The following is a 14,384-nucleotide window of genomic DNA, read 5'->3' as shown; positions in this document are numbered from 1 at the left end:
GCTTGAGTGGAAAGATGGGGACATATGCAAGAGATTGTACAGATGGAAATTGCAAGTTTAACTTTTGATTTGGTGATGAGTGAGAAAAAGGAGCTTAAGAAACACCAAGATTGTGAGCTAGGGTGATTGGGAAGATGGTGGTGCCTTCAACTGTAATAGGGAAATTTAGAAGATGAGACAGTTTGTGAGGAGTGGGGGAAATAAATTGTGTTGTTTTTTTTAAATGCCTATGGGACATCTGGTTCAAAATGTCCAAAGGCAGTTGGTGATGTAGTGTTGGAGCACAGGAGAGGAACCAGGGCTGGATAAATAGATTTGGGAAATACCTGCAGAGAGATGACAACTGAACTCACGGGAACTAAGGAGATCATCAAGTGAACATATATACAAAGATCCGTTGAAGAAACTGGAGATATTCTTTAGAGAACAAAGGAAACCCTTGTAGCCATTTTAAAAGATCTACAAGATTGCCAGGAGGAAGATGACTTATTCTACCGGGGCTCAGAGGCCTGGTTCAGGACCAAAGAGTGCAAGTTACAGGACAGCATATTTCTAATCAACATGAGGAAAATCGTGGTCACAATTAGAAATAGAAGGTGCTGCCTCAGGAGGTAGGGAACTAGAGGTTTTTAAGCAGAGGGCAGATGAACATGGTGGTGGTGGTGGTGGTGGGGTGATGTAGAGGAGAATCCATGCTTCAAATTCAGATTTTGTTTGGACTAGGTGACGTCACCTCCAAAGTCTCTTCCAGCTCTAAAATTCTATACGCTTAAAATGTGAGCCTCTCCAGGAGCAAGGTAATGTCTTTAGATGAACCTCCCACCTTCTTCACTTCCTACCTAGGCCTGATTCAATTACCTTCATTGATGATTTGCTTGGCAGCAACAGCCGATGACAGGTGAATGGGATCCATGAAAATACTCTCTGTTTCAGCATCTGAGACCATGGAGTACCTGGAGGTGGATGACATTCATATTAGTTATAGTGAATGCAAGCATCTCAAGGGCAGAAACTCTGTCATTTATTCACCTTTGTATCCCTAGCATAATGATTTGTATGCAGTAGGCCCTTAATAAAATGTTAGTTGAATTAAATTGATAAGAATCTTACCCAAAGGATATTAAAACTCAGTATTGCTGGGGTCCTGTTATTGCAAGATTTGTCTGAATATCAATAGAGATCTTAGCAATTTCTTCATTTTTGCTAATGTTCCTCTTAGTTTAGGCTTCATTGGTTTTTTTCAGTTATACATTGCAAATATATGGGCATGAGTGCCTGCTCTAAGTTTGTCTAAAGTATTGGGAAAATTTAAATTAAAATTTAAAACTAAGAGATATAAACACATAAGCTGTGTAAGCTACAATCAAGGTGTAACCCACAACCAATTTTGCCATATAATTTCCAACTGGAGAGGCAGTGTTTCCTTTTTTTATTTTTTTAATTTTTTATTAATTTATTTTGATTTATCAACAATCACTTCCATGTGCTTTTGAGTTTAAAATTTTTCTTCCCTTTCCTCCCCACTACCCTCCCCAAGATGGCGCACAATCTGATATAGGCTATACATATACATTCCTATTAAACATATTTCCACATTAGTGATGTTATAAGTAAGAATTAGAACCAATAGGAGGAACCACCAGAAAGAGGAAACAAAACTCAGCAGAAGAAAAAAAAATAGCAAATAGTATGCTTCTGCTTCGATCTGCATTCAAACTCCACAGTTTTTTCTTTGGATGTGGATAGCATTTTCCAACACAAGGCCTTTGGAGATGTCTTAGATCCTTGTATTGCTGAGAAGGGTTAAATTTATCAATATTAGTTATCCCGCAACGTGGCTGTTATTGTGTGCAGCGTTCTCTTGGTTCTGCTCACTTCACTCAGCATCAGACCATACAAGTCTTCCCAGGTTTTTCTGAAGTCAGCCTGTTCATCATTTCTTATAGCACAACAGTATTCCATTACATTCCTGTACCACAACTTGTTTAGCCATTCCCCAATTAATGGGTATCCCCTCAATTTCCAATTCTTTGCCACCACAAAAAGAGCTGCTATAAATATTTTTGTACATGTGGGTCCTTTTCCCATTTGTTTGATCTCTTTGGGATATAGCCCTAGAAGTGCTATTGCTGGGTCAAAGGGTAAACACAGTTTTATAGCCCTTTGGGCATAGTTCCAAATTGCTCTCCAAAATGGTTGGATCATTTCACAACTCTACCAACATTAGTTAGTTCCAATTTGGAAAATTGCATTAGTGTTAATTGCATTAGTGTTCCAATTTTCCCACATCTTCTCCAACATTTATCATTTTCTTGTTTTGTCATCTTGGCCAATCTGATAGGTGTGATGTGGTACCTCAGAGTTGTTTTGATTTGCATTTCTCTAATCAATAGTGATTTAGAGCATTTTTTCATGTGACTATAGATGGCTTTAATTTCTTCATCTGAGAAAGAGGCAGTGTTTCCTAATGGGTATAGAGATGATCTTAGTTTTGGGGGGTTTTTTTTTTTTTTTTTAGGCAATTGGGGTTAAGTGACTTGCCCAGGGTCACCCAGTTAGTAAGTGTCAAGTGTTTGGTCTGAGGCCGGATTTGGACTCAGGTCCTCCTGACTTTAGGGTCGGTGTTCTATCCACTGCACCACCTAGCCATCCCTAGAGATGATCTTAGAATTGGAAAAAGGTGTGGGTCCAAGGACTACCCCTGATAGCTGGGTAACCCTGAGCAGGTAACATAAACTCTCAGTGCCCCAGTCAATTCCCTAAGCCTAGAAGTTGCACGATAGTTGCTGATCTTCATTGGTAGAGGGAGTTTCCTCACTAGGAATTACCTACATCAATGAAATCACAGGTCTGGAGCAAAAAAAAATTGAAATAGCCGATATCAGACTTGTATTTAGGAAGTCAGTATTTTGATGAATTAGCTTATGGTGAGAGGTAGGCACAGAACATTTTGCTCCATACTTGTAGGTTCTACTAAAAGCTGAGATTAGCTTACTGACATTACTGAGTTTCAACCTTCAGTTATAAATTACAAATGTACCAGGAGTCATCTACCATTTAGAAGGACACAAACCCAATAACAAAACAATTGTTCTACAGCAGGACAGGTTTATTAGATCTAGTAAAATGGGCATTGGGGAAGGAGGAAAGGAGAGATACCTTAGGTAAGAATAATGTGTAGGAGGACAAAAACCCTTCAACTTTCAAATAGAATAAGAGCTCCTGATAAAACATCTGGATAAGTGAGAAAGAAGGGGGAAAAGAGACAAATCCCAGTCAACCCAGATTGTTTATATAAAGCAAGGCACTAAAAGTTTAATTGAGATGTGATAAGATAACAAAACCTGGAAGAGAGAACTGGAAGGACTTGACCTAATCAAGAAAGATAGGCAAGACAAGAGAATCAAGAAACTATATGCAATTATTTTCAGAACTGGGAAAGAGAAGAACCAGCAGATAGAAAGGCTTGAATTTGAAATAAAAGGGCAAACAACAAAGAAGACCTAGGGAGGGAAAGGCTGGTAATGCTAGAAGTTCTCACCAAGAGCAGAATATTGGTAGGGATGACTTTCGCTACATTGACTGCCAATGCTGCCATGAAAAGTGCTGCCCCTTTTGTATGGAAACGTTTTATGTGCAGAAAGGCACCGTGTGAGGAACACAGAAGGAGGGCAACTTAAGGGAAATAGCCCCTCAGATATAAGTGGTTGAGGAGAACCACAGATGATTTGAGGGGAGATGAGTTAAAGCAAGGTCCACAAGCATCGACTAAAGGTGGAGATGACTGCAGTGTTTTATTGTGTATCCACTCATTTACATATAACTGTTTTCAGGGTTTGGAAGAATATAGCAGAGAAACTACAAATCAAAGTAACTGCTTGGTGACAATAGGAAAATTTTACATGTGAATCAGCCCAGGAACAGGGATTTCCCTACTCCTATACTTCACAGCTAGGTTTTTCTAAGTATGTGCTTACTTCCCTCCCTTACCCTCCCCCTGACATTTTTGTGTGTTGGTGAGAGAGTGTGGTTAGGTTTAGGAGTGAACTGTTATAATTTGATTATTCCTGCTTTTGCCTTCTTGGTTAATGTGTCATGTTCAAAAGTTAGTGGTGTCATTGTGACTCATTTGTATAAATAGGAAGCATGTCAAAGGGGGCTCTAGAGCTATAGTAATCAGTGGTAGAAGAGTGTTTCCCACACCAGGGTTATTCCTAGGACTTTGAGAATCAGTGATGGACACATGTCTACTCTTTTGGTGAACCACTCCAACATGCTGCAGTGAGTGCAGGTGGGGGTGAATGAATCAGCCCGAACCTAGGAAGAGAAAGAGACTGAAGAGAGTTAGGGTTGGTAGCTGCACCTGTGATATACTGACAAATTATAGAACCCGGTAGCATGGGGACTTAACCAGACACCTATTGGAATTCAAGTCACATTAGATGACACAGTAGTTTTCAAAGTGCCTAGAGCATGGCACAATTTCTAGCACAGAATAGGTACTTAATAAAGTCTTGTCGACTTCATTTGACTTGAAGAACACCAGAGACAGCTTTCTGGTTGGGAAGGAAGACAGAGTACTTACCTTACAGGGTTATGAGATAATGTATGTAAAGCTCTTTCTAAACTTTGAAACACTTCATAACTATCACTTGTTTTATTATTTTTATTATTATTTATCAGCATCATTATTATTATTCTTGCGGTGTTCTGCTCAGTTTGGCACTTGCGAAAAAGGAAGTAGACAAAACCTATGAAGATATGGAAGTCTGCTTTGAGGAAGGCAGCCCCAAAATGTTCAGTAGCAGACAAAAGTCAGCAAACTAAAGATAATAATATCTGAGAAAGTAGATTTCAACAGGTATAGGAAAATGTTTGAAACGTCCCTGTGGGAAAGAAAAAGGAGCCAAGGAAAGGCAAATACATCAATTAATTCGATATTCATTTAAAAATATTTCCTTGTCTAGGTGCAATGCACTCAGCTAGGCACTTGAGGGAGATTCAGATGTCAATAACCATGCCTCAAATCTCTATAGCATTTATAGATTACAAAGTGCTTTCTTTACAACAACAAGGAAAGGGAGGTAATATAAGAATCATCACCTCCATTTTATAGAAGAAGAAACTGAGGTTTAGAAAGTTTAAGTTACTTGTCCATCTACCTAGCGTATATTAAGTTTCTCAACTCATCTTCACACAACGGGAAGTCAAGGCCCCTTACCATCCCACTCCCCAGTTTTACTGCACCCATTCCCTGATTTCTTACCTCATCCTCATGTAACAGGAACTCACCATCACAATTATCCTTCTGGATGGTTTCCAGTCTATAAGTGTTCTTCCCGAAATGTGGCAACCAGAACTGAACACAAAACTACAGATGTGTCCTGGCGGGGCTGAATCTAATGAAGTTATTATCTCTCCATTTCCTAGATACCCTGTACCTCTTCAGGTAGCATATGTTGTCTTCCCCCATTAGAATACAGGCAGCTAGGCGACGCAGCATATCCAAAGCGTGGGCCCTGGAGTCAAGAGGATCTGACTCCAGTCTCAGACATATCCTAGCTGTGTGATCTGGGCAAGTGACTCAACCCTCCTTGCCTCAGTTTCCTCATCTGTAAAATGAGCTGGAGAAGGAAATGGCAAAACCACTCCAGTGTCTTTGCCAAGAAAACCCCCAATGGGGTCGTGAAGAGTCAGATACAACTGAAATTACTCAATAACAAATTAGAATACAGGCTCCTTCAGGACGAGGACTTGCTGGCTTACTTGTATTTATATCCCAGTGATCAGCATTGTGCTTGTGGCATAAAGTAACCTCTTATTAAATGCATTTTCTATCAGTATGGCTCAGTAAGGAATACTGATCTCGGGGACAGCTAGGTGGTGCAGTGGATAGAACATTGGCCCTGAAGTCAGGACGACCTGACTTCAAATCCGCCCTCAGACCAAACACTTGACATTTACTAGCTGTGTGACCCTGGGCAAGTCACTTAACCCCAATTGCCTAAAAAAAGAAAAAAAAAAGGAATACTGATCTCTCAGGCCATCTTTTCTTGGTAAAAATGAGATCCAAGATTTTTTCCCATGGTTTTGGTATCTTTTCTGCCTTTGTATACCTTAAGAATAGATCCTTCAGTGACCTTAAAGTTAGGTTACCCCCTCCGTACATACTGAAGCTTCTGGGTAGTCTAAGAAGCTAAAGCCCCTCTCATTCCTTATTCCTGAACCCTGTTTTCCAACAGATTTTTCACCGTCCTTGCCCATTTCTACCTTCGCTTCGAAGTCACTACAAAATTTTTGCAGGGAGGTGGGGGCTGGGAAGGCAGGGGCAGGGTCTCCTTTGTTTCTCTTCAAGTCTCAGCTCAGGGGCCACCTTTTTCTTCATGAGGCCCTTCCTGGTCCATCCCCTGCCCTGACTCCAGCTGCCCCCACAAAGATTACCTACTATCTGCTTTGTTTATATCTCCACAGGTATGTGTCCATCTCCCTTCTTAGAAGGAAAGCTCCTTGAGGGCAGAGACTGTTTTGCTTTGATCTTTGTATGCTTCCGAGCCCAGGGCCTGCTATGAAGTAAGCACTTAATAAATATTTGTTGATTGCTTAATTGACCCTGTGATTTCATCAGTGTGGAAAACTCCCTTGTGTGGAAACTCCCTCCTGGCATACAGATCATCAATTCCTCTGTAGCTCATAGTTTCAGAGAACAGCCGGAATGCACTGATAAGTTAGTGACTTGCCGATATGTGCCTAAGGCAGGCCTTGAACCCATTTGATTATGACTCCAAGGCTGCTCCCTCCCTTGGATTTAACCTGGAGTGTTTTATCAAGTTCTTTATAGAATTCTTCTACTTCTTAATCCCCTGGAACAATTGCCAGGACATAGCTGCAGTTATTCTCATGGGGGTGCTTTTTGCAAATACTTGTAATGAAAGTGCAATAAGAGATGACCACATGCCCCATGAAATGATGTTTCTTGTTGCCTTTGAGCACACGATAAAAATCACCTCTACCAACTTCCTTATTTGGCTCTGTAAGGATAACCTGTGGCTCATCCTTGCTTTTATCTGCAATTTCCTCCTGTCTCCTGGTTTCTTTTATAGCAAGAACATGAAGATTGATGCAATTTAGTTGTCCTAGAAGCAGGGAAACTCTTTGGTCCCTGGGAAAAGAGCTCATATTTAGAGTACTAAAGTTATAGGTATACCTAATATACAGGTATAAATAATTAATAGTATAAAGTTTATAGGCAGTCAAGAAATGGTGTGATTCTTAGCAATCTCTGCCCACTTTGCTTCTACTCTATCATCAACACTAGAACAGAGGAGTCCCACACAGGGGCTTTTTTGGTATTTTTCTTTACTTCATGGGTCTCTATGGCTAAGCAACTGGTAATCTCCTAGTGATAAGCCTCTGTAGAGCTTAGATTGGTCCTAAGATAGCAGGCTCGGTCTGTTGTCCCAACAGTACTAAAAGCCTTTGCAGTGGAAGCTGCCACAGCTAATGCTCAGTGGGCATGGCCATCATTACTCTCCATGCCATGATGAGACATCTTTTATTCACATAGAAGTGTAAATGAATGGTTTCAACTTTGAACGTGATTGACTTCTAGAGTTAGCTTCATTTGAACAAGGTGAAAAATATTAAGTTAAAGAAATAAAACTCTCAGGGTAGAATTTCAAGTGAGTCAAGGAGAGCAGAGGGGAAACTAGGATACCTTCCCCAGACCATGAAATCACAGGGTGTTGGGTCTAGACCTCATATTGACAGGATTAGTAAGGTAGGAATCCACAGTGTCAGAGCCAAGTGCCACTTAATTGTCTCAGAAGGAGACAAGACACCTCTCTGGTGTCTTGGCTGGAGGGAGACCTGTATGCAGAGAGGTTAAGGAAACAACCCAAAGGATGGAGAGTATGAAGTATTAACAACTGACTATCTTACTTGAGGTATCAGAGCAGCCATGGACACAGAAAGTTGCTAGGTGCAGTGATGGACTTGGAATAATGAAGACTTGAGCTCAATGTCTGACACTTACTAGTTGGGAGACCATGGGCAAGTCATTTAAGTTCCCTTGTCTGTAAAATAAGGATAATAATATCTGTAGCACCTTCCTCAGGGAGTTATTGTAAAGTCCAAATGATATAACGTAGGCAAAGTTCTTTGAAAAATATAAAACACTAAATAAATAAACACTGGGTGACCCTGGGCAAGTGACTTTTATCTCTCTGTGAAGTTTCTTCACCTGTAAGATGAAAAAGTTAGACATAATGGCTTCTAAGGTCCCTTATGGCTCCAAGGTCTTGCACTATTTAACATTCTTGGGTTTTTTTCCTCTTCAACTCAGTTTGCATTTACAAGACCTACTATGTATAGGATACCATGGTAGGTATTCTGGAGGAGAGAAGAGGTATACCAGGCCTTATCTCTTCCTTCAAGGAAGCTGTGACCTAGCCAGGCAGAGGCAGAGACTGGAGGTTGGATTAGAGGATGTGCTTTTTGCTTGGACAATGATACCAGGGTGTAGCCAACGTTTTGGAAGGTTGATTTGGAATTGGCCACAATAAATTGGAGAAATTGTCAGGAACCAAGAGAACAAGATTGAGTCGGGATATGATGATAGCACCCTTGGAGAGGAGAGGGGGAACTGCCCATACAGATGGAAGAGTGGAGGTCCATTAAGTACATCAATCAAATCACCAAACCTCATTTAAAGTAAGTGATAAGAGCTACAGTCCCGACACATTTGTCTGGTGAAAATATGTCTCAATCATTCATCAGGCATGAGTAGACCTGGATGCCTCCCTATTTATAACAGGAAGTCTGTTCACATTGGCTAAAGGACTTAGGCATGCCCTCTGCATCCTGTGCAAACCATCAAGCTGGTTGGAATCAGAGATTCCAGTGCCTGAAAAGAACAGTTTCAGCTACACCCCTGGGAAAGAATTGATTAGGAGAGGATAGGAAGTAGCAGTGTCCTGGCCTCAATCTTATGAACTTTGGAGATCTGAAGAATTTTGGACCTCTTATCTTCATATCAGGGTTCTGGTAGCTGAAGGTGGTATGTGCATTGAGTGCCATCGACAGACTGGACACAGATTCAAGGTTCTAGAGAAAGCCCAGAAGGGGAGGAGACTGAGCATTCCTACGGACAACATTGTGAGCACTGTCAGCTACTCCTTTGCTGCATGAACTCTAAGATTGCCCCGTTCCTCTAGATTTTATATGTCCTGGTATGAGAGTAGCACAGATGTCAGGGGGGTTGTTTTGTACCAATTGCTTTTATTATATCGCTTTACTAAAATACCTTCTGCTAAAAACTGATTGTTTGTCTGACTCATTGACAATTGTGGAGAGAAGCACACTGGTGGGGGCTCATGAGCTCCAGCACAAAAAACACCTCCAAACCCTTAAGGTCAAGCCCTAGAACTCTGCAGGAATCTAGCAGTCACATTCTGGAGATGCAGCTTGTCATTGGGAGTGGAAGTGGGAGTGGGAGAGTTGGGATAATTTTTTTTTTTTGCTTCACAGAAAAATATCCGGGAATCAACATCAGAAAGGTTTTGTAATTTTATATTTTAAAAGCATCCACAATATTGGGGTGTACAAAAAAGAAGTGAGATAAACCTTCTATTATCCTTGAGTTGTGGTCTGATGACCCTTTACTTGAATCCTTTCCAACTAAAGATAAATGTAGAGAAGTTGGAGATGATTCAGAGTTCTAAAAGGCATAAAGATGATTAAAGAGTTGGGAAATAAGATCTATGAAGCAAGACTAAGGGGAAAGGAATCATTCAGCCTGGACAAGAGAAGGCTAGTGGGAGATTTAATAAGTCTTCAAGTAGAGGAAAGGCTCTTAGACAGAGGGCAATGATCAGCTGGTTTTAATCTCCACTGAAGACAGAATAAGAGGAAATGGGTTTAAACTGCAGCTTGAAGGGCTTATGTTACATAAAGAATTTCTTAACATTGAAAGTCACTGAAAGATATTGGTTGTAGGATATCTTTATCTGAAGGTCTTTAAAAATATTATGGGTTCTCAATTGTCTGAGATAACTTAGATGTCTCTACCTGAAGGCAAGGGAAAGAGCTAAATGACCTCTCAAAGGATCATTATAACCCCCAAATTAACTACTTATAGTGCTTTATTAGGCACTTTAGAATTTGCCAAGTGATTTATATATTATATATTATTTGAACTTCACAATTACCTTGTGATTCCACATCTTTGAGATCCTAAGAAGGTCATCATGAAAAGGGAAATAGAAATAAAGCTTCATTCTTTTGTTTTATTTGTTTTCATCCTTATCATACCATTCCAAAATGCGTTAGCAGTAGAGGCAATCACAGAAAATAAAATAATTTAAATGTCATGAAATTAAAAAGGTTTTGCATGAATAAAATCAGTGCACCTAGGATAAGAAGAGAATTTGTTGACTGAGGAAAATTCTTCACATCAAATATCTTTAAGGGTTTGATAGCCATGATATATAGGCAAGAGACAGATACATTAGACCAAGAGCCATTTTGCAATGGATAAATTGTAGGACGTGAACAAACATTCTCAAAAGACTTGCCGACTATTAATAACCATATGAAAGACTGCTCCAAAACACTAATCATAAAAGAAATGCATGTCAAAACAACTCTGAAGTTTCACCTAACACTTGGCAAATTGGCAAAGTTGACAAAAGATACAAATAGTCATCATTGGAGGAGTTGTGGAGAGATAGGCACAATAACATACAGTTGGTAGAGCATGAAATAATCCAACCATTATGGAAAGCAATTTGAAATTATGTTAGGAAAGTGACTAAAGCATCCACGTCCTTTCACACAGAACTTCTGCTGCTAACCACATACCCCAAAGATGCCAAAGACAGAACAAAATGTTCCCTATGCCAAAATATTCATAGCAGCACTTTTGCTATTGCAAAGAAGTGGAAACAAAGTAGTTGCTCATAAATCAGGGAAATAACTAAACAATTTGTGGTGTAACAAGGGGATGAAATGTTACCACACCCTAAGAAAATATAGCAACGGAGAATTAAGAGCAGCACAGTAAGACTTATATGAACTGATGCAAAAGTAAGAAAGAAGAACCAGAAAAACAACATGAACAATGACTACAATTTAATACAACGATATAATTACAAAGAACAAAAGATCCAAGACTAAATGCTGTATTATTATTATGACCTAGCTTGTGTCCAGCAAAGAGGTAAGAAAGTGCACCTTTCTCCCTTCTTGGCTGAGGTGGGTGTCTACGGGTGTGGAACAGTATTTATACTGTCACACTCAGTTGAAATGTTCATTCGTTTTGTTGAGCTGCTTTTTGTTTCTTTTTAAAAGTTGTTTCTTATAAGGGATGGCTTCCTGGCTAGGAGATGGATAGAACTTAAGATGTAAAAACAAAAAATATTATTATAAATTATTTCAAGATCAGCATATTTAGTGTCAATATCATAAGAAAAATTCCTAGAATTGATATCCCAGTGTCCAAAGCAATGGAAAACCTAAAGGAAAGAAATAAGCACATATATACATATATATAATGTATATATGTATATATATGTATATATAAGCACATATATATGTATGTATGTAATAAGCATATATATGTATGTATGTATATATGTATAGTACCTAGTATGCTCCAGGCACTATGCTAAGTGTTTTTATAAATATTAGCTCATTTGATCCTTGCAACTACCCTTTGAGATGGGTGCTATTACCCCCATTTTACAGTTGAGGAAACTGAGGCAAACAGAGGTTAAGTGACTGCTTGCTCAGGGTCACACAGCTTGTAAGTATTTAGAGCAGATTTAAACTCAGATTCCTGATTCCAGTCTCAGAGCTCTATCCCCTGTATCACAAGCTGATTCTAGATGTTTCTAAAGAACATCTAGAAAAGGTAGCTTTTTGAAGGAGGTCACATCTTTAGAAAACACTGAAGGTGTAGCATTTTGGTAGCTAGATGGTACAATGGAAAAAGCATAGTATTTGGAGTCAGGAAGGCCTGAATTCAAATCCTACCTCAGACACTTAATAGCTTTGTGACCCTGGGCAAGTCACTTTGCCTGTGCTTTAATTTCCTTGTCTGTAAAATGGAGATAATAATAGTACCTGTCTCAGAGAGTTATTAAAGGAATGAATATACTTAAAGAGTCTTGCAAACCTTAACATGCTATATAAATACTATTCTCCTCTTCCTTCTCTTTCTTCTTATTCTTCTTCTTATCATCATCATCATCATCTTCTTTATCATTATTATTGTTATCATTATATGTGTCTGTCAAACTAAGGTTTGTGCCTAGCTCTGCCAAGGTAAGCTGGGAGAGGTGAAGAGGGGGGTTTCTAGTTGAGTGGCCAGGAGGCTTGCTTTGGAAAATGCCCTAGAAAAAGGGAACATCTTAAAACACCCTGTCATAGGGTTCTCTAGATGAAATCGTTAAATAAGTGGTGTTTGTCTTCTTTGTCCTCCTTTCAGCAACCTGGCAGCCCTCTTTTTGCTTTCCCTGGTGTCCGCACCCCTTTCTCCCCCTCCTCCCAGGTTGGCCTAAAGTTCTCTGATTCCACAGTTGATGTGATGATTCAGGCTAATGGGTGCCCATCAGGAAGAAGGTGTTATGATATGGTGATTCACACGAAGATGCTTGGAATTTAATGTGTTGGCCCCCTTGGGAGTATGTTTTTAAAGAAACCACTGGCTGAATAAAAGGGTTGACTTGCTAACTAATGGTATCATTTCCTGCACCAGCCAGAGGTGAGAGAGAAGAGATATTTGGGGATTTGTAGCCAAGTCAATCCTGCATATTTTAAATAGCGATTTCTCAATGGGTGTCTACATGTGTTGTGTGCACATGTCTGGGTACTCGGCAGAACAGTCAGAGTGAGCCTTAGAGGCAAAGCCTGGGTTCAGATCCTGCTTCTGATACAGCAGATCACAGCCTCTCAGTGTCCTAGGAAACCTGAGTTACACACCTATCCTTTCTTTGCTATAGAGAACTGCCCCCACCAAAAAAACCCTCCCTCCATCAACACCGACTGGCAGCAACTTTGCAGATTATAGCTTTAAAGAGATGCCTGAAGCACCAGTTGGTAAAGGGACTTACCTAGGTCTCACACAGTTGCTATGTCAGAGGCAGAATTGGAACCCAGATCTTCCTAGCTCTGAGGCTTACTTTTTGATTACATAAAAGTGTCTATTGCACAGGTGTGCAACAGATGTACGTACTTAAAGATTAGAGGGAGGAAATAGATCCCCTCCCAAATTGGAAAGTTTTATCAACAGGCAATAAGACAATTTGGTTTTAAAAGAAGATCCTTGAACATCCATTTGTTCAAAGGGCTGTGATTATACAAGTGGCAGGGGCTTCACCTCACCTTTTGGCAGGGACCCAGATAATTCTCCCACCTGCCTGAGGTGGAGACATGCAGAGACAGAAACTAGCAGAGGGCAACTAGGGCTGGGCCCAGATGCCAGTGCACCAGGGACCATGATTCCTCCCCCAACTCTGTCCACCTTGGGAGGCTTTGAGTGTACTGCTCCACTCCCTCAGCACCCCTGAGCCACCTTGCCCAGGCACTCATTTTAAGGGATTAGTGTGGATTCAGCTTTGGGGGCTGAGGTAGGGAAGGCTGGCACAACTGAAGCAAAAGTGGCTTACTGTTGGCTGCATAGGTCCTTGACGCCCTATGCAGACCTCTATCCCTAAATGCAGCCCTAGTTCTCTCCCAGGCACTATCCTCCTCTGCACTCCCTTTCCTCTGTACCCTCCAGAACCTTCTTCTGTTATGATTCGGTGAAAAAAATGTGGCCTGCAGGGATCATTATGTATGGTTTGGGGGACTCCGTTTCTATTTGAGTTTGACATTACTACACCAGATGATTTCTAAGGTCCCTTCCAGACCTAAACGGACGATCCTGCTATCCTAGATCCGTTTTTCTCCCATTACTTCCATCTTTTAGTATTCTCTGAAACTTAAGTTTCTCCATACAGTTCTGTATTTTCAAATACTCTCTCCAAAGATGGTTACTCTTCCTCTCTTATACCTTGCTACCCAGGATCAGGAGGAGAAGTAGCCTACTCCTTGCTAGGCCTTGACACTCTCAAATCTTCCCTTCGTCACCATCACTCAGCAACAACCTCTTCTTTAAAGTTCCCACCATCCTGAAAAACCTGGACCTACATGAACTGATGCAAAGTGTAGTGAGCAGAACCAGAACATTGTACATAGTAACAAAAATATCGTACAACGAAGAACTGTGAATGACTTAGCTATTCTCTGCAACACAATGATCCGAGACAATCCCAAAGGACTAATGATGAAACATACTATCTGCCTCCAGAGAAAGAACTGATATTATCTGAAAACAGACCGAAGCA

The 14,384-nt window shown here is 40.4% G+C and overlaps 1 protein-coding gene across 3 annotated transcripts in view; it reads right to left on the bottom strand.

Annotated features, from left to right (window-relative positions):
- Positions 1-14,384, bottom strand: part of DUSP27 (dual specificity phosphatase 27, atypical) — a 57,253-nt gene that overhangs the window by 12,152 nt on the left and 30,717 nt on the right. For all 3 annotated transcript variants that reach the window (XM_027868641.1, XM_027868640.1, XM_027868642.1), the window contains one exon: positions 859-953. In XM_027868641.1, the coding sequence (XP_027724442.1) occupies positions 859-953 (95 nt within the window). The remainder of the gene's footprint in view (positions 1-858; positions 954-14,384) is intronic.

Source organism: Vombatus ursinus, unplaced genomic scaffold, assembly GCF_900497805.2.
Source record: "Vombatus ursinus unplaced genomic scaffold, bare-nosed wombat genome assembly UNPS02014789.1, whole genome shotgun sequence".
NCBI lineage: Eukaryota > Metazoa > Chordata > Mammalia > Diprotodontia > Vombatidae > Vombatus > Vombatus ursinus.
Note: the sequence above shows the minus strand (reverse complement) of the source record. Positions and strands in the feature narration are given on the sequence as shown.